Source organism: Chiloscyllium plagiosum, chromosome 22, assembly GCF_004010195.1.
Source record: "Chiloscyllium plagiosum isolate BGI_BamShark_2017 chromosome 22, ASM401019v2, whole genome shotgun sequence".
Lineage (NCBI taxonomy): Eukaryota > Metazoa > Chordata > Chondrichthyes > Orectolobiformes > Hemiscylliidae > Chiloscyllium > Chiloscyllium plagiosum.
In genome coordinates, this window is record NC_057731.1 from 21,743,279 (window position 1) to 21,767,711 (window position 24,433).

At 41.5% G+C, this 24,433-nt stretch overlaps 1 protein-coding gene across 20 annotated transcripts in view; it reads right to left on the bottom strand.

Annotated features, from left to right (window-relative positions):
- jakmip3 (Janus kinase and microtubule interacting protein 3) overlaps positions 1-24,433 on the bottom strand; it is a 379,633-nt gene that overhangs the window by 261,262 nt on the left and 93,938 nt on the right. For all 20 annotated transcript variants that reach the window (XM_043712579.1, XM_043712578.1, XM_043712577.1 and 17 more), the window contains exon 2: positions 12,610-12,851. In XM_043712579.1, coding sequence (XP_043568514.1) covers positions 12,610-12,744 — 135 coding nt within the window. In that variant the 5' untranslated portion in view covers positions 12,745-12,851. The remainder of the gene's footprint in view (positions 1-12,609; positions 12,852-24,433) is intronic.

Sequence of the window (24,433 nt, forward strand, 5' to 3'; positions counted from 1 at the left end):
CAGGTAACGTTTGTGAGTGTTTTGCCAATTTGCTGCTGTGCATTTGACAAATGGTATACAGAGCTGCCCCTGCACTAATAGTGGGGGTTGGGTGGGGGAGGGGGGAGTTGAATGTTTAAGTTGGTGAATAGGGAGCCAATCAAGTATGATGCTCTGTCATGTCGAGTGCAGGTTTCGGATGTAATGGCTGGACTTTGGTTGGATTGTTCTGTCTGTATGTGCAGAGTACTGCAGTGGTTTGCAGAAAACTGACAATGTAAAACAATCCTTCAGCCTTCTGGAGGATGGATGCCAAGCAACTCTTCTACACTTCCCTCCCACTATCAGGAGGACTGGAAGGATCTACGGGCTGAAAATTAATTTGGCCATGCCATGAATGCACCTTCTATGGTCAATTAGAGATTCTGGCCAAGAGTCAGGGACACTGCCCAATGTGGCATAAGGCCTGCCCGTTTCACACAAATACACAAAAAATATTAGCAAGTGGGAGATCAAATTTGTCATCTGTAAAACCAGGACATGTCAAACTAGGAGTTTATCGATGTTCTTCTTAGGCAATGGAAATGAACAGGTAAAAATAACATTTCATTCAAGTCAGATTAATTAAGCAATACTACTGTTGGCTGACTCAGAGTATTTTACGCATAAGAATATCAAAGCCACCTGAATGTTTCACCTCTGAGAACATTAATATATTTTAACATGTACACACATGTACTCTAAGTTTACAACATTCAATATAAGCAACATTGACATTTGTTAAAGCAGCATATATCTACAATTTTACCTTGGACCTGATCCCCTCAGATTTAATAGCCATGTTAGGGGCGGAGCTGCAAAATGAGGTACATCCACACCACTCACAAAAGGGATCAAGTGATGAGATTAGTGAAGCCCCAATCTGGAAATACTCAGCAGGTCAGTGAGCATCTTTGAAGAGAAACAGCGTTAACCTTCCAAGTTGGCATCCTTTCATCAGAACTGAAGGGAGTTGTTAAAGTAAGAAATATTACACCAGTGGTAGTGGGTTGAGGGCAGGAGTATCAAAAGGGAAGATCTGGTGTACGATGGAGATTGCTAGATAAGGGTTGCAGGGTTCTAAAAGAATCAATGCTGTGGAATGCCTTAAGTACTAATGGAATTAGTACATGCTCGATGGGAATATAGTTCAAGATCTTGAAGAAATAAGACCAATCATCTGAAGCTTCCTTACAGATTCTGGAGCAATGTCCATGATATTAATGTCACTTGTAAATAGTTGCTATTGTGCAATAAACTATACTTTACTTAAGATCAAGAGCCTCTTTTCATTAGACTCGTAAATGTGTTTTCTCCACTACAGTAGACCAAGCAGGACCCCACCCTAGCCTGGAGCAGGATGGTGACAGCAAATCTACCTATTAGTGAGCAATGATGGAGAGCTCACACAATATGTACCAATGGCTGATGCAATGTAGCTTTACACAATGCAGGCATTATTGGAGGTCTGAAGATTTCTTTAAGCAAAGCTTTAAAAATTCTGCTCACTCAGACAGTCCGCAATAGGAAATGCTGGACTTTGAAGGGCCCAGACAGAAGATAACATCACAGTGAGTTTCAACAAGGACACAGCCTGCAGTTAATGGAGAAAGCATTTCAGGGATGGTAAGAGACATGTTGCAACAGAAGAGTGTTCAGAGATCCCTGGATTGGAGTAGTGGTTACAGATTACAGTTACAGGACAGATACAGATTGCATTGAGTGCTCATGGTCTGTAGGATTGGGCTCAAATCAGGGTTCAGCCACAGAGCAAACTGACATCAAACGCTCCATGAGTAAAGGTTAAAACCTTGCAGGGAAAAGGAAAACTTTTTTTAAAAATAGTGCAAATATATAGATTGGGAAAACAAAAGGCAAGAGAACTATTTCAGTTCAGATTGTCATCACAACAAGCGAGCAGCAGTAAGGGAAATTAAGGGCCACAAATGAAATGTAAAATGAGGTCACAGCTGAGGAAACGTCACAAAGCCAGAGCAAAAGCAATAAATGTGGCATTTTAGAAGTTGACACAGACAAGATCTAACAGAAGAAGAAAGTCAGGAAACTGCTAATCCTGCAGAAGAGGTAAGTAATCTATTATCAAATTGGGTTAAAGGCAGGAAGCATTTATACAAACTAAAGACTACAGTTCATCTAGGAAAATCTGTTAAATTAACAGGATTCACAATCTAAAGCAGTAAATAGTGGGACTCATTTACTGATTAGAGCGGAAATCATTTATTAAAGCTGAAGGTAGTGAGATTCATTCAGTAAAGCTATCACTTATTAAGGCCATGATTGCTGGGATTTATCTAGGAAAGTCACAAGGTGGGAGTCCTCCACTATGACCACAAAAGTGTGGGAAAACCCCCGGTACAGCAGTACACAGCATTGAATCATTCCAAAATTATATGCATTTTAAGTGAGAAAAAGAAATAACTAAGTCAGAAAGACATGGCATCTGAAGTCGTATTGCCAGGAGATTTAATTTCAGAGGTGGGCAAATAGAACATGGAGTTTTACATCTTGGAGGAAACAATTCTGAAGATATAGAACTACATCCACATTAGATCCTGAATCAGAAGCTGAACAAGTTATTTCACTGCTAAATACAATTAGAACTATGAGGCTACAGCTTACCATTGATTAAAAAAAAAGCAATGAATCCTTTTGAAGAAGTATTGAAATCCTTTGACGATTACTTTATCCTCAGAATAAATAAAAGTCTTGAAACAGCAAAGTCTATCAGAACAATTCAGCTTCCAGGGTAATCTATTGAATATTCCATTCATGATCTGCACAGATTAGTGGCAAAATTCGACTAACATGATTTCAGTTGGGTTGTTGATAGAACTGCTGATGAGTTTTCATCACATTTCACTTCAGAGAAAACTATTCAAATGGTGACTGATACAAAAAACTGAAGCTTCATAAGTCAATGTTAAGAGAGAAGATCAACCTTATCATGGGAGATGAACAGAATCCAGTCAGTTCTTTTGTGTAAAACCACAAAAGATACATGCAAAAAAAAGGGGAAAAGTGTGTGGGTTAGGCATAGGCAGGGGATCTTTGAGTAACCTCAAGTTAAGGAGGGAAGTACTAGAGAGGACAATCTTGACTGTATTACAACAGTCAAGTCCACAGATAACAAAGGTGTGAATGTGGGATTCAGCAGCAGATCAGTGAGGAAGGACAGAGTCAAGTGATGTTACTGAGATAGAAATAAGCAATCTTATGAATGATGTGAATATTGGGCAGGAAGCTCATCCTGAGCTCGAATAGAACACAAATTGTGACAACTCCAATTCAGCCTCAGTTACCAAGGCACAGTCGGCAAGGGAATAGAGTTTGTGATAGGTACAGTGAACAATGGCTTTTTTCTGCCAGACTTTAATTAGAGGAAAATTCTACTCATCCAGCACTAGATGTTGGAGGGCAAGTCTGAAAGATTTGAGACAATGAAGGGATCAAGAGAGATGGATGGAACACAGAGTTGGCTATCATTAGCATTTATATGGAAAATAATGGTCTGGTTTTAGATAATGTCAGGAGGGTTAGCATGCAGCTGAAAATTAGATGAGAGCTAAGAATAGATACTGGGGGACACTAATGGCAATTGGTCGCAATAGGTAGAGTCATAGAGTTGTACAGCATGGAAACAGACCCTGCGGCCCAACTGGCTCATGACAACCAGATATCTTAAATGAATCGAGTCCCATTTGCCAGCACTTAGCCCATATCCCTCTAAAACCTTTCTATTCATATACCCATCCAGGGTCTTTCAAATGTTGTAATTGTACCAGTCTCCACCACTTCTTCTGGCAGCTCATTCCATAAATGCACCACCATCTGCATGGTAAAGTTGCCCCTTAGGTCCCTTTTAAATCTTTCCCCTCTCACCCCAAAGCTATGCCCTCTAATTCTGGACTCCCCCACCCGAGGGAAAATACCTTGTCTATTTACCCTCCAGGGTCTTTCAAATGTTGTAATTGTACCAGTCTCCACCACTTCTTCTGGCAGCTCATTTCATAAATGCACCACCATCTGCATGATAAAGTTGCCCCTTAGGTCCCTTTTAAATCTTGCCCCGCTCACCCCAAAGCTATGCCCTCTAATTCTGGACTCCCCCACCCGAGGGAAAATACCTTGTCTATTTACCCTATCCATGCCCCTCATAATTTTATACACCTCTATAAGGTCACCTCTCAGCGTCCAATGCTCCAGGGAAAACAGCCCCAGCCTGTTCAGCCTCTCCCTATAGCTCAACTCCTCCAACCCTGGCAACATCCTTGTAAATCTTTTCTGAACCTTTTCAAGTTTCACAACATCCTTCCTATAGGAGAGAGATGAAAATTGCACACAATATTCCAAAAGTGGCCTAACCAATGTCCTGTACAGCCGCAACATAACCTCCCAACTCCTGTACTTAATGTTCTGACCAATAAAAGGAAAGCATACTAAATGCCTTCTTCACTATCCTATTGACCTAAGATTCCAGTTTCAAGGAACAATGAACCTGCACTCAGTGGTCTCTTTTTTCAGCAACACTCCCCTGGACCTAACCATTAAGTGTATAAGTCTTACCCTGATTTGACTTTCCAAAATGCAGTCCCTCACATTTAACTAAATTAAACTCCATCTGCCATTCCGTGGCCCATTGGCCCATCTGATCAAGATCTCGTTGTACTCAGAGGTAACCTTCTTGACTATCCACTACAACTCCAATTTTGGTGTCATCTGTGAACTTACTAACTATACTTCCTATGTTCACATCTAAATCATATATATAAATGACAAAAAGCATTGGATGCAGCACCGATCCTCGTGGCACACCAATGGTCACAGGCCTCCAGTCTGAAATCAACCCTCCACCCTCTGTCTCCTAACTTCGAGCTAGTTCTGTACACAAATGGCTAGATAAAACCTTGCTGACCAGTCTACCATGAGGAACCTTGTTGAACGCCTTACTGAAGTCCGTATAGACATGTCCACTGCTCTGCCCTCATCAATCCTCTTCACTACTTCTTTAAAATTTTAATCAAGTTAGTTTCACATGATTTCCCACACACAAAGCCATGTTGACTATCCCTAATCAGTTCTTTCCTTTCCAAATACATGTAAATCCTGTCCCTCAGGATTCTCTTCAACAACTTGCTCACCAATATCAGGCTCATCAGTCTATAGTTCCCTGGCTTTACCTTACCACCCTTCTTAAATAGTGACACCATGTTAGCCAACCTCCAGTCTTCCAGCACCTCACCTGTGACTATTGATAATCTAAATATCTCACCAAGGGGCCAAGCAATCACTTCCATTGCTTCCCGCAGAGTTCTAGGGCACATGTGATCAGGGTTCAGAAAAGATTTACAAGGATGTTGCTCGGATTGGAGCGTTTGAGCTATAGGGACAGGCTGACTAGGTTGGGGCTGATTTCCCTGGAGCGTTAGAGGCTGAGGGGTAACCTTATAGCAGTTTATAATATCATAACAAGCATGGATAGGATAAATAGACAAGGTCTTTTCCTGAGGTGGGGGAGTCCAGAACTCTAAGGCATAGGTTTAGAGTGAGAGTGAAAGATTTAAAAGGGACCTAAGGGGCAACTTTAAAACTTTTATACGTTGTAAGACATCCAGCACCTCCTCCTCTATAATATAGGACATTTTCCAAGATGTCACCATCTATTTCCCCACATTTTGTATCTTCCATGTCTTTTCCACAGTAAATACTGATGCAAAATGCTCATTTAGTATCTCCACCATCTCCTGTGGTTTCACACATAGGCTGCCTTGTTGATCTTTGAGGGGTCCTATGCTCTCCCTGGTTACCCTTTTGTCATTAAGTGTATTTATAAAATCCCTTGGAATTCTCCTTAATACTATTTGTCAAAGCTATCATATGTCCCCTTTTTGCCCCCTTAAGTATACTCCTACTGCCTTTATACTCTTCTTAGGATTCACTCAATCTCTGCTGTCTATATCTGACATATGCTTCCTTCTTTTTCTTGACCAAAACCTAAATTTCTCTAGTCATTCAGTATTCCCTACACCCACTAGCCTTGCCTTTCACCCAAACAGGAATATATTATCTTTGGACTCTCAGTATCTCATTTTTGAAGGCTTCCCATTTTCCAGCCATGCCTTTATCTGCGAACATCCACCCACAATCAGCTTTGAAAGTTCTTGTCTAATACTGTCCTGCTACACTAGCTGCCTGACAAAGGAGACCTGTTGGACTATAATCTGGTGTCGTGTGATTTTTTTATTTTGTCTATCCCAGTCCAACACCGGCACCTCCAAATCATGACCTTCAAAATTGGCCTTCTTCCAACTTAGAACTTAAACTTTTATATCCAGTTTAACCTTTTCAATCATTATTTTAGAATTATGGTCACTGGCTCCATACAGCTTCCCCAGTTGACACATCAGTCACTTGCTCTGCCTTGTTTCCCAAGAGTAGGCCAAGTTTTGCACCTTTTCCAGTCAGTACATCCACATACTGAATCAGGAAATTTTCTTGTACACACTTAACCAATTCCCCTCCATCTAAACCCTTAACACTATGGCAGTTCCTGTCAATGTTTCGAAAGTTAAAATCCCCTACCATAACCACCCTATTATTCTTAGAGATAACTGAATCTTCTTACAATTTCATTTCTCAATTTCCCACTAACTATTGGGGGTCTATAGTGCAATCCCAATAAGGTGATCAACCCTTTCTTATTTCTCAGTTCCACCAAATAACTTCCCTGGACATATTCCCAGGAACATCCTCCCTAAGTACAGCTATAATGTTATCCTTTATCAAAAGCACTGCACCCCCTCCTCTCTTGCCCCCCTCTCTATCCTTCCCATAGCACAATTACAGAGAAATTATCTGGCTGCAAAGAGATAGTTAAAAATGGAAGCAGGCAAGTGCAATCCCAATGATGATGGAGCAGTCTTGGAATAGAATTCTGTGTCTCGAAGAGAATAAGACTTATTCATTGCTTTGAGAAAAGAGCAGGGACAGAGGTTTTATTGGGTGACTGTTTCAAGGAGCTGATGTCGGCATGATAGGCCAAATGGTCTCATTTCTGTGTTGTATGATTCTATAAATTATTTTACAGTGAATGCCAGTGAAGCTTGCTGCTCTTGTTCAATGAAGCTTTCTCCTGGGCCTCCTCAGCTGTATCGAAATGGTGTGACAGCACTCCAGCATTGGGCTCATACAGTTGCTATGTCCTTACAAACATGATGCCTATGCCCTGACTGTACCAATTAGCTTTGTATTAATTCATTTTTAACTGTTGCGCCTCAATTTTCATTAGGTCAGGGAGCATCTCTACCATGGCAAATATGCTAGAAGGCATCAGGAGTCACATTCCTGCCCCTGAACCAGGCCCCTCTCATTTACATAGGGATGGGATTAAGTGTGGGCTATAGTTCACATATGCATAGATTCCCCCAGGCAGCTGGCCATTTAAATATTCATTTGTCTGCACAGAAATGGGATTTTAGAGTCCCTGATACCTACAACCCAAAGATCAAAGCAGGTAACAGCAGGTTTATTCCCAGTGCATTTCTTCTGCTTGGTCAGTTCATCCCTTTGGAGAGCTTAGGTGCCGCAGTGAATGTGGTCTCAGATGCCTTGGACATGGGGGTCAGGGATCCTTTTGGGTAGGGCAGGGCATATGCATGTTTTGGGGATGGTCACAGACATTTGAGATGGTTAACTGTGGAGAAGATTGTGCAAATTGTGCGTGAACACTTTGGAACTTGTATGAGTGCCCCGAAGTCTCAAAATCTGAGATTACCATTGGCTAGAAACTGAACTGTACCATCCATATGAGTGTAATTACAAGGACAGGTCAGAGGCTTGGCATTCTCTGTGCATAACTCACCTCCTGAATCTTCAAAATCTGCCCATCATCTACAAGGCACAGATCAGGAGTGTGACAGAATACAACTCCTACCCCCCACCCCCCTCCCCATCCTCTCTCGCTTGGGTGAGTGTAACTCCAACAGTACTCAAGAAGCTCCATACCATCCAGGTCAAAGCAACCCACTTGATTGTCAACTATTTAACATCTTTACAATCTCTGCAGCTGACACACTGGGACAGAAATGAGTACCGTTTATAAAATAATAGCAACAATTTATGAGGCTCCTTGACAGCATCTTCCAAACCTTTGACCTCTACTACATAGAAGGGCAAGTGCAGCAGCAACATGGGAACACCACCATCCATACGTTCCCCTCCTTGTGCCCACGGAACTATGTTGCTGTTCCTGCACTGTCAATGAATCAAAATCCTAGGGCCTTCCCAACAGCAGTGGTTCAAAAGGGTAGCTCACCAAAACCACCTCCAGAATAATTAGGGGTAGGAATGATTGCTCGCGCAGCCAGGAAAATCCACATCATGCAGGCATAGGCTGACATAGTCAGTCTGAGGAGCCATGAAGCATGGATCACACATAGGCATGGGTACAGGGTTATATACTGGCAAGGTTGGGGCGTGGAAAATGAGGCAGTGAGAATAGGAGGGATGTTTACTATCTTTATATTTACTTTTAAACTTTACATCCGAGTGCAGGAGTTCTCAGGCAGGCTTTCTGCCAGGAATCACCTCCTGGCAGTCAACAAGTAAACCTATGGATTCCCTCTCATTTGAAGCACATGGGCGCTCAATCTGCAATAATGACTGCAGGTCCAAAGGCATGGAAATGGAGGAGTTGTGTTTGCTGATGGCCAGCCGCCAACCCCCTCCACAAAAGCCCTTGCTTGTGGCTATCATGGTGCATCGTCCCCCACAAACTCCACCACACAAACCCCTCCCCTTTGTCCCACCCAGGACTTTTAGTACTAGTTGACCCCCATCCTGGGAGTGCAGGTAATGCTGTATCAGCAGACCCAGGGCATCTATCATGGCACTGCCAAGTGCTGGAGCTGCTAATTCTCTCTGATTGAGGCAGCGAGGGTACTGAACCTGGGTGGAAGGCCCACCAGGAGTCACCATGGGTGCTCCAACACTCCTGCAGACAGGGTACAAAGTACTGACCATGACAAAAACATGCCTCTCTCTGCCCATTGTGTCTCGAGATGTATCTAGCTGCTCATTTGAAAGTTTAGCAAAAGTGATTCAAAAAAATTAAAACGTTATTGTCAATTTAAGAGAATACTATTGCCAATTAAAATTAATTTGAAAATTAGCTGACATCATTTAAATTGAGTTAACATCTTGCATGTGATTCTGCATTTGATTTGTGAACTGTATAATTTTTCCTCCATCTTCTTAGCAGAATATCATTGCCTCACTGTATCCTTTGTATCTAATCCTCATTACCTCTGCCACATAAGGTGAGTATAGGTAATGTTGTGCCTTTAAATCTGCCTAACTGGTTTTAAACAACTTATCTCAAGATCTAATGAAAGATGTTTACAGAACTTGGTGCACAGATATGGTACGGCATAAGAAAAACACATTAAGTTTTGGCAAGGATGTAAATCCAAATATGGATCCAGATCCTGGTATTGTTTATGAAGAATCTGCTAACATTGGGAGATGGGGTGAATTGTTTTTTTTTCCTCTAAAAACAAATCACAGATTGTTCTATTTTGAATATTGTTGGATATTTTGCAATGTTGCAGATTGGTCGACTACTATGATGGAATTTGTCACAGCTGTCAAAGTGTGAGCAGAGTTTTCAGAGCAGGTTTTTGGATGTGGACTGGGCTGAAGCCTCCTCAGTAAGATGAAAATTCCAAGTAAAAACAAGATTCTTTTTCCCAGTTTGTAGCTCCAGAGCACAAACCAGGTAACAAAAAGCCTCAAGGAAGAACTGTACGATTGTAATGATGTCACAGTAAAACAGGGATATAAGCTCTTCTGTGTACCCTCTTGTTCAATTTTGTCATTCCCAGTAAACACATTCAATCAAAGCGAGTTCCTAGTTCAGATCATTTGTGGTATTGAAAGTCCTCATTTCTTAATCTCACTTGTGGTATATAGTATGAACTTTATGGTGAAGTTTAATTTGGCTGTTATACAACATAGAGGCAGAGAGTCAGAGAGATACACAGCAAAAACAGCCCCAGCCTGTTCAGCCTCTCCCTCTAGCTCAAATCCTCCAACCCTGGCAACATCCTTGTAAATCTTTTCTGAACCCTTTCAAGTTTCACAACATCTTTCCGATAGGAAGGAGACCAGAATTGCACACAATATTCCAACAGTGGCCTAACCAATGTCCTGCAACATGACCTCCCAATTCCTGTACTCAATACTCTGACCAATAAAGGAAAGCATACCAAACGCCTTCTTCACTCTACAACATTTAATAAAAAGTGAAAAGTTCATGTGGCACTTATTGACAGTTTGACTCTATTGATTTCAGATTAACAGTACTTTAGTTTAAGAGTGTTCTGGTACCTCAATCCTTAAAAACACAATGTGGCATAAAAATCTGTACTAAATGGAAAAATCTTAGACTAAGTTCCTGGTTAATGCTGATTCAGCCAATCATTGCAGCATAGTTGACTTCAGGGTTCCTTGACTAATGAGAGGAAAAAAATGAGTCAAGGCACCTGCTCCTGACTCAAATCTAATAACCTGTCTTGGAAGCTGTATACCCTCGAAATGTTTCATTAATTTGTTGGATATCAGTATTGCTGTCAAGGTGAGCATTTAGTGCTCATTCCTAATTGCCTTTAAGGAAATGCTAATGGACTGCCTTCTTGAATTGCTGAAATCCAAATGGTGTAGGTACATCAATGATGCTTTTAGGGAGGTAGTTCCAAGATTTTAACCCATTGAAGAAGGGACAGTGATCAACTTCCAAATCAGGTTCGCATGTGATTTAGATGGGTACATGCAATTGGTGATACTCTCATGCATAGATTGCCCTATCCTTCTACCTTGTAAAGGTGTTACTGAAAGAGACTTGGAAAATTGCTGTAGATTTTATTAACTGGCTCCACTGCCAGCACTGTGCAATGCCAGTGGGGGAAGGAATGAATATTTAAGTTGATGAATGATGTGTCAGTTAAATGAGCTGGTTTATCCTGGGTGTTTCTGAGTTTTTTGAAAGTTGTCAAAGTTCTGTGTGAACTTTGTCTCTACGAGAACTATACAATGATTACTCCTGCCAGTACTGCCATGAAAAAATAAATCTGCATCAGGTAGTTTGATGAGAATGCAGCCAACTAGGTTTTCCCTCCATGATGGTTCTCGCTCCATCTGCCTCAAGACCAGTCTGGCAGCATTGTCCTCTAGGACTCAACCACAATACTCTTACTGACAAGACATTGAGGAGGTACACCAGCGTCCATTCTATGCCTATATTACTTCAATCTTTCTTCCTCATGGTGGTAATATGCAAAATGGAAAAGCATTAATTGACTAACTTAAAGAGGGTGGTAGGTGGTAATCAGCAGGAGGCTTCCTTGCCTATGCTTTGACCTGATGGTAAGAGACTTCATGGCATTCAATGTCAATGTCAAACACTCCCGAGGAACTCTTTCCCAACAAAGTGCTGCAGGGGAAGGTTTAGGGTGGTGGTGTTTCATTAATGGAACTGAATATACCCATAAGTAGTGATGGAGGAATCTGGTACATTGGTTAAAGTATATGATTCTTGAAGTACCATTGTGCCAGGCTATTGTTTCACTATTTGGGAATAGCTGACCAAATTTTGGCAGAGGTGCCCAAGGAGGAATTTGCAAATTTGACTGGACTGGGTACCTTTGTGGTGTCTGGTGCCTCATTGTTGCCATTTGATCCATCAGTTTTGTCATCCTTCCTGAAGTGGATTGTGACAGCTGAATGGTTCGCTATGGCATTTCAGAGGACAACTGAAGTTAAAGATAGATCAGACACAGAGGGATGTTAAAGAGCCAGATCAGATTTACAACAATCCATTAGTTTCACAATCACTATTACAAATGCTAACTTTTTATTCTAGAATGTCTTTTCATTTAATTCACTTAATTTAAATTCCTGCAGTTGCTACTGCGGAATTTGAACTCACATCTTCAAATCAGTCATCTTGGTTTTGAATTACTAGTCCAGCCACATGTGCGCCAGCCTTGGGCACACTCTAGTATCACCTCACTACACCAAAGCTGGTGGTTCTGCAAGGTCTCTTTCCCCATCTCTCCATCAAAGAAAGTAGGCAGATACTTCAGAGACAAACTGAACAGCGTCAATTTGTTTATGTGAATTATTCGAAGACCTTTGACTTCTGAAATTTCCCAGAATTACAACATATTAATATTTTATTTAAATGCTCTTGTAGCCCTTGATTGACAACACTGGATTTCTGTATAATGTATGTGAAAAGAACCCATGATCCAATGGTAGAACTGATTAAAACTGATGATTTAAGCATCATAGAATTTTCTATTTATTGCAAGTATTTTGTGCAACAAGCTCGAATGTTTTGTCTAGCCAATAGGTTGTTACTTGCAGCAAAAATACAGATTGTTAATTCTTGCCAGTATGCATATTATATTTGTAAAAGGTCCCATTCAAATGTGTGACAAGTTTCCTGCGCTGTTGCTAGATTCAGTGCTAATTTCTTTTATTAATAATAATTATTAGGAAGAGGAAAGTGCACACCTTACTCTTTTCTTGTTGAAGTTCAATTTGAATGTCAGTCAGTTTGGCCCTGAGCTCTTCATTGGCAGCTTGCAAAGCAGCTAAGGCATCAGGCTTGTCTCCCTTAGCTCGAACGGCAGCACCCTTCTTTGACATTGTGTGCTGCTGTGTTCCGGAGGGCAAAAACCCAGACAGAGAACTCTCCGTTCCAAAGCTGGAGACTTCTCTTTCCCCTTGCCTTTCATCTACATTTTCACTTCCACCTTTAAAAGAAAGACAAAACACGGCATGTCAGGTTTAATCCATTCAATGGAGCTTTCAGCTTCAAAATTGAATTTGAATGGATCAGCAGTTCTTGCTGGCAAATGCAGACATTATTATTTGCAACAACAATGCAGAGGTATAACAAAATTAGATCTTCCTAATAATAATTCTGTGAACAGCAGAAGTAAGTGGCTTCAAAATCACTGATTTTACCTGCCCAACGCTTTAGAAAATACAGCATTAAAAATGGGGCTTATAGCTTCAAATGCTGTATCAATGTGCAGTTTAGAATTCAGCTGCAGTTAATGTTGAAACATGGCAGCACACTGAAACACATGCAGTGAACACTTGTCAATACAGTCACAGTTACACAGAGGTTCCTCTACTTATTTATTGCAATCTTGGTGTAACAGCAACAGAATGTCTAGGCGAATGTTAATTTTCCAAGGATTTTGAATTTCTTCAGCTTGTTGAGCAGAGGAATCTCAATGGCTAAGATGTAGCCTCCATTTGAACTGGAGAAGTTGCCAGTTTCAATTACAGAGGTATAATGTGATTCAAATAATGATGTTGGAAATATGAGTTTACAACTTTCAGTCTCATTTTGATTCTACTTTCTGAAATAAATGATGACAGGTTCTGCATTGGCTCTGGTACAGTATTTCAGATGGAGAGTGTAAACATTGAAGTCACACCTGACTCTGTTAATCTATGTTCAGTGTTGATTCGGAGATGCCGGTGTTGGACTGGGGTGTACAAAGTTAAAAATCACACAACTGGAAGCACACTAGCTTTCGGAGCGCGCTCCTTCATCAGGTGATTGATCAGACAATCACCTGATGAAGGAGCGTCGCTCCGAAAGCTAGTGTGCTTCCAATTAAACCTGTTGGAGTATAACCTGGTGTTGTGTGATTTTTAACTATGTTCAGTGTGTCTTCCTCAACATTCACACAGCTGTTTTCCCAAAGCAATACATTCATTTAATGGTGTGAAAGCCATACTAGTTTCTCAGTGAAGCCTAGTTTAATGCGTAGGCAGGGTTTTCATGAATGTGCTAAACTGTGATGTAGGATAATACCAACACCCGTGGGTTTCATCCCCATATCAATTGTAGTTGTCCATGTGGAGGCCTCATCTTTCCCAATGTTTGCAAAGAACAGCACCACCAAATATATATAGCTAATTCTCTGGTGAGAAAGATGTATTGTCCTTTGGGAATTTTAATTTATTACTTATAACTCCTTAGCTGTGAACTTCCTCAGGGGTTCTCCATCTGTGGCCATAACAGCCAAAGCAAATCCCATGTACATATGGAGATTGAGCTTCCACCAAAGGTATGAGTTGTTGGCAAATGACAGGCAGCAGCAGGTAATCACCTGGGATCAAGGACGCCAGAGGCAGAGGTCCCACCTGTGGAGAGCTACTAGCATCTACGGCTGGTCAATCATCCAAGGCCTGGGATCATCACTGGACTCCAAGATAAAGCTGGGGGATGGTGGGAGAGGGTGTCATAGGTGAGGGGGAGTGTGGTGCTGTGGAGAAGAAAGGGCATGAGTAAGGAAAGGGAGGGCTCTCATTAGCGAAATCCCTTTGGCATTGCTGGATTCCTCAGTTAGCCACTGAATGCAGGAACCACGCCTGGGAGACTATAAACAAGTCTGTGAGGATGTATTAGCTTTCCCCGTGGCAATCCCTTTGTCACACGCTGGGCTATTACAAGCTGTAGCAGGGTGAGAGCCACTAGGTGGGTAAAGTGGGCATTAACCGCCCCCTTAAGCGCTTCAATTGGTGGCAATGTGGAAAGCTATCCACAGTCTTTCCTGCCATGATACTACAAATAGTAGCAAACTGTACTACAAACCTCACCACAAAGCCATAAGACTGTACTCATGATGGCCAGTCAAGAGAATCCCTGAGGGAGTTCATTCGATTCAGTTTAGAGCAACGGCAAGGTTTAGACACAAGAATATTTTCAACCGCCTAATAGATAAAATATCCAAAACTACCACCAATCAGAAAAAATTGAATATTTTCCCTTCATTTCATACTTTCAATCTTAATCAACTTTGAGCTCGGTTTCATTAACACTGTCTTGATAACAACGCTTTCCATGTACAAGGCCTTCACTGGCGACAGACAGAAACAATATTGACAGGTTTTGTGTTGACTCCGAAGCAACATTTCAAAAGTGGAATGTGAATAATATTAAAGTCACACTTCATGCTGTTGATCCATATTGAGTTTGACTCCCTCAATGTTTACACTGCACTTGTTTTCCCAAAGCAATATATTCATTAGATGGAATGAAACTCAAATGCAGATGTGCTTGAGGTGGTGATAGAAATGAGGCAGTTTCTGCATCAACCTGTTCATTCCACCTGACTTCACTGATGTTACGATCCCCATAGAGATGGATAATTCTTGAAAAGGAATGAACTCTCCAGTAAACAATGAAAAGGATCAAACGACTGGATTTCACATTTTAAGATTTTTCCTAAAATGTTTAACATAAATCAATCGCTGATTAACAGGCAAATCATCCATTGATAAATATAAAAAGCTAAGTTGTGCATCGATTAACATAACCAAAATATATCTGAAGAAACTCTTTCTCTGTGTACCACACTTCTAGTAAATATGTAACATTATAGGAATAAATTATTCCACATTCTCCCACAGGTTCACCTTTCCATCCAGGACTCACTTCTCCATGGGTGGCACAGTGGCTCATAACACCAGGGACCTGGGGTTCAATTCCAGCCTTGGTTGGCTGGCTATGTGGGTGGAGAAGTAGGATGCTTTTTGGAGGGTTGATGTGGGCTGAATGGCCTCTACTTGCACTGTAGGATTCTATGATTCTACAACTTCCCATATCATTCCGTTCAAGTTAAACTTTCCTAGATATAACCACCACTAGCAGGATAGAACTTGGCAACTCTCCTCCTTCCATGGTCTCTTTAACATCCTACTGGTTCCTTCCTTTTGAACAGAAGGTAAACTTTCATCAGAATCCTGCTCAGTTGATAGTACAAAAGAGTCCACCCAATTCCCCAGAGATTTTGCCTGAGTACCTTTAACTTTGATCAAAGTACCTTGCTATAGTTTCTTTAATAGCAGCTTCCAACATTTTTCCAATGACAGATATTAGGCCACTTGCTTTCAATCTGCCTTCCTTTTTGAATAAAGCGATCACATTTGTAATCTCCCAATTTTTCTCAAATCTATGGAGCTCTGGAAAATTAAAATCCATGCACCAATTATCTCACTAATCACATCTTTTTAAGCCCCTTTCCAAAGCAACTCTTTGAACCCCTTTTCAGAATGTTCTGTCTCACCTAAGTCTTAAATAAAAGTGGACATTTTAAAATGTGATTGATCTATAAACCTCAGCACCCATGGCAAGTATTATTGCAATATTAAAATTAACCAATCAAAATTTGATGATCAAGTGAGAGTTGGCACTGTTATAAAACCCTGATTATTAACATGATGACATCACTGGTAAGTGGGCTAATCAGGCTATCACCTTGAACAGATTGTTTGACTAACATCGCATGTAAAATATAATTTTAGTAAAACATTCTCAATAAAAAAAAATAATATTTGAGTTTTGGTTAACTAAATAATGGCATTTCTTCTGTCGTTCCATTCTTTGTTTTGAAAGTTTATTGTACGCTAATAATCCCGAAGTCTGATAAAATGGATAAGTAAGTACTACGTGCCATGAGAAGATGGGGAAATGATGGCCTAATGGCAATATCACTGGGCTATTAATCCAGAGACCCATGTAATATTTTGGGACCATGGGTTCAATTCTTGTCACGGCAGATGGTAACATTTGAATTTAATGTTTTTAAAAATCTGGAATTAAGAGCCTAATTGTGATCATTGTCAATTGTCAGGAGAAGCCCCAACCCATCTGGTTCATTCATGTCGTTTAGGGAACTGCTATCCTTGCCTGGTCTGGCCTACATGTTGCTGTTGGTAATGTTACCAAAACAGTTAGCAAGGTGGCTGATTCTTAACTCAATGAGGTATGGGCAATAAATGCTGACATGGCTAGCGGTGTCCTCAGCCTGTGAATGAATAAAAACAAGTGGCAATCACTAACAAAGGACCCCACTTCAGGACCTAGAAAGAATTGAGAGGACAAGTTTCTTCTCTTCACATCTTCCTCCTCCACTTCACTCAGCAACATATGCGCATATCTCTCACAATCTGGTCACGGTACTGGAGAAGCCAATGACTAATACTTGACTCATTTTACTCCTTGCCTGGAGGAGGAAGAATTTTATCAGATATCTGTTATGAAGGTGGGCAGCAGTAGATCTGGAAAGGTCAAATAAAGCATTTTAAAAACAGTTACAAACGTTGACGCTGCCTAGGTATAGGTGTGGTGGTCTCATGCTGAACTGCCCCCTGAAATGGCTCAGCAAGGCAGTTAATTGTGTCAAGCCATGACAAAGTTAAAAGAAAGGAGTGAAACCAGACAGATCATTTGGCATTGACCATGTTACTGCTAATACAGTACAACTACAGAAAACATTGCCTTATCAACTTTACAAAGTCCTCCTTCCCAACATCTAGGGGCTTGTGCCAACTTGGGGGAGTCTCATGAGTCGAGAAACACTTGATATTGTCTATAAGGGCTGATTCCATGAGCATGACTATTTTCCAGTCATGCCACTACCATCTTGGATGATGTTCTGTCTCACCAGCAGGATACGCCCAACCTAGTGGAGATGGCCATTGCCTTGAGCTTACTTGCTTCATACCAGCCCAAGACCAAGGTGGTACGCAACCAAATGTGGGCAAAGAACCCTTCTGCTTATTATCTAACACCCCCTGTCCGTACCTCAGCTGAAGTGCCCCTGCATATTGAACAACCCTCACTTCAAGAAAGCACTAAACATGGCAAGGCCACAGACACAGACTTACTCCAACTGGAGGTCTTTAATATCCACCATTAAAAGTGGCTCGGTAGTACCATTGCTGATTAAGCTGCAGATAATGAAGGAACCAACAAGATAGAATAACTACTTTACATCATCCTCACCATTCTGCCTGCCACAGATGAACCTATCCGTAACAGTATTGCCATAGGTGACCGCCCTGAAGTACTTGTAGAGACAAACTCATCTTGATATTGGAATAACTTCCATCGTGTATTTGCACTGTGATAAATAGGACAGATATTGAACAGATCTAGAACTCAAGATTGAGCATCCATGAAACACAGTGGGCATCTGCAGGAGAAAAATTATACTCAACCACAATCTCAGTCTCAAGGCCTGACCTATCCCCGACTCTACCATTACCATCAAGTCAGGGGATCAACAAAGGCTCCAGGAGGGAAGACCAAGTACAGCACCACACATACCTAAAAGTGAGGTGTCAATCTGGTGAAGTAACAACTCAGGATTACTTACGTGTTCAATAGCATAAGCAGCGAGTTATGGACAGCACTAAACAATCCCATAATCAATGGATCAGACTGAAGTTCTGCAGTCCTGCCACATCTAGTCATGAATGGTGGTGGACAATTAAACAATTCAGTGAAGGAGGAGGCTCCACAAATATCCCCATCCTCAATGAGAGAAGAGCCAAGCACATCAGTATAACTGTAAGGCTAAAGCATTCACAGCAATCATCAGCCAAAAGTCCCAAGTGGATGACTCATTTCAACCTGCCTTTGTGGTCCACAGCATCACAGACAACAAACTTCAACCAAGTTTATTTGCACCAGGTGATATCAAGAAACGGATGAGGGCACTGGAAACTGCACTTTAGACCCCAACAACTTTCCAGCAAAGTACTAAGCATTTGTGTTCCAGAACTCGTAACCCCCTTGCCAAGCTATTCCATTACAGTTAAAAAAATTATTTGCCCACCGATGTAAAACATTGCCTGTGTAAATCCTGTATACAGAAAGCAGGGTTAATATAAACTCGCCAATAACCATCCTATCAGTCTATACTTGAACAACAGCAAATTGATGGATGGGGTCATCTTCAGTACTATGACATGGCTCTGAGAAAGGAATAACCCACTCACTAATTTTCAGCTTGGGTTCATCCAGGGCCTCCATCTCAAGAACAGAAATAGCATGATGCTTACTCAATATTCAGCACCATTCGTGACACCTCAGATTCTGAAACAGCCCATGTCCATATGCAGCAAGAAATATCCAGAGCTAGGTTATAGAAAGCAAGTAGCATTCATAAGCTCAAGGCAATGGCCATGTCCAATAATGGAGAATATAATCATTGACCCTTAATGTTCAATGACATTACCATTACTGAAACCCAACTATTAATGGGGGTATAGTGACCAGATATTGAACTGGACCAGCCATATGAATAGAATGACTGGAATAACAGGTTAAAGGCTTGAAATTTTGCAATGAGTAACATCCATTCTCCCAAAGCCTGTCCAAACATCTACAAAGCACAAGGCAAGAGTGTGATGGAATATTCTCCCCTTACCAGGATGACACTCAAAGTTCAACACCATTAAGGCACACAGCTACCACCTTCAACATTCAATCCCCTCTCCTTCAAAACACAGTGGCAACAAAGTATACAAAATATCTTGACTCACCAAGGTTCCTCTGACAGTACCTTCCAAGCCTGCAACCTCTACCACCTGGAATGACAAAGGCAGCAGAAGCATGGAAATATACCATCTCAAAGTTCTCTTTCAAACCATACACCATCTGACTTTGGAATTGCATCCATGTTCCTTCACAGTTGCTGGTTCAGAATAGTGGGCCTCCCTTCCTAACAGCTCTGTTATTGTCCCCACACCTCAAGAACTGTAACAACTCAAGATGCAGATCAAGACAACCTTTTCCAGGGCAGATAGCGATGGGTAATAAGTTCGGGCCTAGCCAGTGACACCCACAACCCATGAAATAAAAACATCACAATTACATCATGGTGTATGAACATATAAATTTAACCTGCCTACGGAACCGACTTATCCCGCACGGACTCCGGACTACGTTCCGACCAACAAAACTTGGACCCAACCAGGACAACCACTGAACTCGGATTTCACCAGTTTCCTCATTTCCCCTCCCCCCACCCTGTCTCAGTCAAATCCATCAAATTCAGCACCGCCTTCCTAACCTGAGATCTTCTTCCCGACCTCTCCGCCTTCACCCCAGTCTGACCTATCACCCTCACCTTGACCTCTTTCCACCTATCACATTTCCGACGCCCCTCCCCCAAGTCCCTCCTCCCTACCTTTTATCTTAGCCTGCTGGACAAACTTTCCTCATTCCTGAAGAAGGGCTTATGCCCGAAATGTCGATTCTCCTGTTCCCTGGATGCTGCCTGACCTGCTGCGCTTTTCCAGCAACACATTTCCAGATATAAATTTAACTGCCATTTTGGAGTTCAATGCTGCAGCTAATACTGCCTCCTAACCATGCAAAGCCTCAACACATGTAAAGCACCAGGAAAAAGCTCTTCACCAAGACTACTTAGAGGGATCATAAAGTACTTACAGGTTAATTATTATGGATTTCTACTGGCTGTTGCTGCTATAACTGCATCTGTACTTGGTGCTTTCCATAGCAGAGTTAGAGACATAAAAATCTGAAGATGCTGGAATCAAAATGGACAAGTAGGAGGCCGGAAGAACACAGCCCACCAGGCAGCATCAGGAGGTGGAGAAGTCTGAAATTTTTGTGTAAGCCTTCTTCAGGAATGAGATAGGGGTCGGGAGGGTTGCAGATAAAGAGAGGTGGCGGGGGGAAGAGTTATATCAGATATGAAACAGCAAAGTGGTTTGTTGAGCTTGTGGATTCCGCGTTGGAGTTAGAAGAGTAGAGGTCCTCTACATGCTTTGGAAAAGCCTGACCTCCAGGTCACCACCCATTTCAATTCCCCTTCCCACTCCCTCGCTGACATGTCCATCCTCGGTCTCCTCCATTGTCAGAGTGAATCAGACCACAAATCGGAGGAACAACACCTCATCTTCCATCTGGACAGTCTACAGCCCGGAGGACTCAACATTGAGTTCTCCAATTTCAAATCATCTTCCCATCCATCCCCTGACTCCCTTCCCATCCCCTCCCCCTCCCTTCCATCCCTCCAACTGACCCCTCCTTCCAGCGACCAAGCCGATTCATTCCTTCTACAGCAGAGTGGCATGATTGGAGAATGAATGCTGACATCTTAAGAGAGCTCACTCCAGGTTACATCCCAGACTTCAACAGCAGAATCCAAGCTCGGTGGTGAACTTGCACTTGGACTTGCACAATGCTTGCTTTTTGCCCTGTGTGGGTCTAATTGTGGATCCTTGGGTAACTCACTCATTGCTTATGATACAGATGTCATTAATAATAGCACTGCTTAAATATTGCTGCCACACAATCCCAATTTATACAGATACACGTGATTTGATTTGGCCTCTGAATTAATCCAAGGAAATACCACGCCTTGCAGGTACACAAAAATGAGAAGAAGTGCAACACTCAAAAAAATGTAAATAAGTCAACTAAATTAAAAGAACAAATCATACAAAAGAATGAAGCATTAGATTGAGGCAGCGTTTTTCATACAGGAATGTAGACTATGTACCTTAACTAAAAGGTGATAATGAAGAAGGAGGAATCGGTTTCCTGGTTCAAGACAAGATAAGGGTGTAGTTTTAGCCAAAATCATTAGACCGCCAAGGACACTCCCTGTCTACAATGTAAAGCACGTGCCTTTACATTGTCACAGCTGCAGTGATAACAAAATTTGGCAGTGGGGAAATAAGCAGAATCAGGGATTATTTGATCTAAGCAAGAACAGGGTTTTGTGTACATGTTATCCCTATTAATGAAAAAATGAAATAACTTTTGCAAGCCATTAATTTGCACTAGCAAGGTTTAGTATTTTTATAATGTGAAAGCTGTACAAAGAAAAGTGATGCAATCAATGTCCACAGTATCCATGAACAGAAAGCACAAGAGACTTGAAGAGATACTTGGAATGTCATGAGCCACGTTGGCTATGTGATGAAAATCAAGTCTCACGATCACAAAGTCGTCACAAATGTGAAAATTAGATTAATCTACCAAATTGCGCACTTCAATGTAACTGTCTCATTCAGATTTAAAGAATATGCTTACAGGTTTTTTTTCAGAAACAAGAAGAAAACTGATTCTTGTGATCAAACTGTTTACAATCGATGGAAAGAAAGAAACATTAATGTTAATCTGGATTTTCAAACAAAAATATGCACAGTATGAGGCCAGCATTTATTGTCTATCCCTAATTGTCCGGAGGACAGATAAAAATCAACCACATTGCTTTGGGTCTGGAGTCACATCTAGGCCAGACCAGGTAAGGATTGCAGGAATTTCTTTCCTAAAATTCAGTAGTGAACTAGGTGGTTTTCTCTTGATTATCATTAGACACTTAATTCCAATTTTTTATTGGATTCAAATTCCACCATCTGCAGTGGCAGGATTTGAAACCAGATCCCCAAATCATTACCTGAGTCGTTGGAATTAACAGTCCAGCGTTAACACCATTAGGTCATCACCTCCCCAACTTTATAATGTCAACTTTGCACTTTTTAAAAGATGTTCATACACACACAAACAGACACCAAAAGACACAACACAAGATACATGTACTGTGGATCAGGAAGGAAAAACCAGTCAGTAAAGGTCAGTCCTGGCATCAGGCTAGATTACAAATATCAATGAGTTGTTTTCTTTTGCCTTTCTTATAACCCTTCCAATTCTTTGCTAATGACACAAGGTTGTGGATACACAGATTCTCAGAGTTTCATTCACTGGTTGAGGGTTGTCCTTTCAGAACCTCTAAAGGTTTTATTCCTTGCTTTCTTCTTTCAATTAGAAAATTTTCAGCAAATGCAATTTACAGAGAAACCGTGAGATTTTCTGCTATTCTCCATACTCGAGGGAGAGACAAAGATTTAGACCCTTTCTCTTTTCAGGCTAGAAGCTTCTGTTTCTTAACCACATAAACAGATTATGGTTTCCTGCACAGGGAATAATTAAATGGTTGCTCAACCCTCCTGAACCGATAACTGATTCCAATTGAAAAACCAACCAAAAGCTGCGGCTGAGCAACACTGAGCCTCACCCAGCCAGGCTGTGCCATTCTGTTTGAAGAGACACAACTCAAAATGTGTTCTCATAGCTTGTTTTTAAAACTGCAAGTATCTTCTCACATTGTGTCCTTGGTTTAAAGGCATATTTTTTCCAATTTTAGTCCACAGTCCAAAAATAAAAGTATTTTTCTTTAAAAGAGGATGAGCAAAGTATTTGGGCCTGAGGTGTGGGTACTCATCAATACAATCTTTGACCCAAGAGCAATGATGTCGCTCTCAATTATACTTTGTAAATCATTGATTAGATACTGCAATACATCAAGTCTTACTTGAGTTGAATATATGTTGGTCACAGTCACAAACAAGGGCCAAATGTCGAACCACTAAATATTAAGATTTATCACAAAGAAATTTATTACTTGCACCAGGCCAGTCATGCCTGATGTCTAACCACAAGCAATTCACAATACTCCAAGTGATGTACTGTTTTGATATCTGAACTGATGTATTCTTCTTCTTCCACCACTGCCTGCTCAGGTTGCAGTTGTGGCTATCTGAAAGGGAGAAAGGAACAAGGGTAAGATTATGGTGCTGGGATTAGAAAAAAACAAGAGGTGTATGCTTACCTCATGTGAAGCTGGTAAATCAGAACAGCATGTGGGATGAGGAACCAACAGATGTATAAAGGATTAGATATAACGAAACCACCATTTCACTGCCCATGGTCCTAGTCCTGATGCGTCCCACCAGTAGCACCCGCTGGCTCTGGTGGGCTGCCCTGACGTCTTGAAAAGCAGGGACTCCATCAGTGAGTTTGATACAATCATTTGGGTGTTTTGGCTGTCATGGTCGAATATCTAACAATACGGGTGCACCTTGAGAATGTGGCTGTGAGACTTTCAGCAGTGCCACATATGTAAGGGTTAAGGCTATAAACACCAATAGGAGTTGTAATTGATCAAGATTGTTGGTAGGAAGATGATCGAGGTGCAGTTCCCTGAGCAAATGTGAGCCGAGTAGTGCAACTGATGGCAGATGAATTCACTAAGCTTGGCCATACATGAACGGCCATTGAACTTTTTGCAGCCTCATTCAGCTTTGGCCAGCGCTTCATTCTCACGTTATCTAAAGTGCCTCCTAGCTCCCTTTCGATATAGAACATAAATTGTTTGCCCCTCTCCATTAGACCGCAGAACGCAGCAACCGAAAGTTTTGGAGAATGTTCTTTCCTATATTTAACACATGGCTGGTCCAAGCACTTCCGGTAAAGCCCCAACCTCAGTGTACCTCTCATGAAAAAAGTCAAGACTGGCTTGAGGCAGAGCAGGCTAGCCTTAAATCATGCCACCCTGACATGGTTAGGACACAAGTTACTCAAGGACAGGCTTCATGCTAGCTGCATGTAGCAATCAGGACGTGATGGGACAACATGTTGACTGTGCACTTCCAGCATCACATTGAACTGATGCAGAATAATTCTGCATCATCAGCTCTATTGCCTACT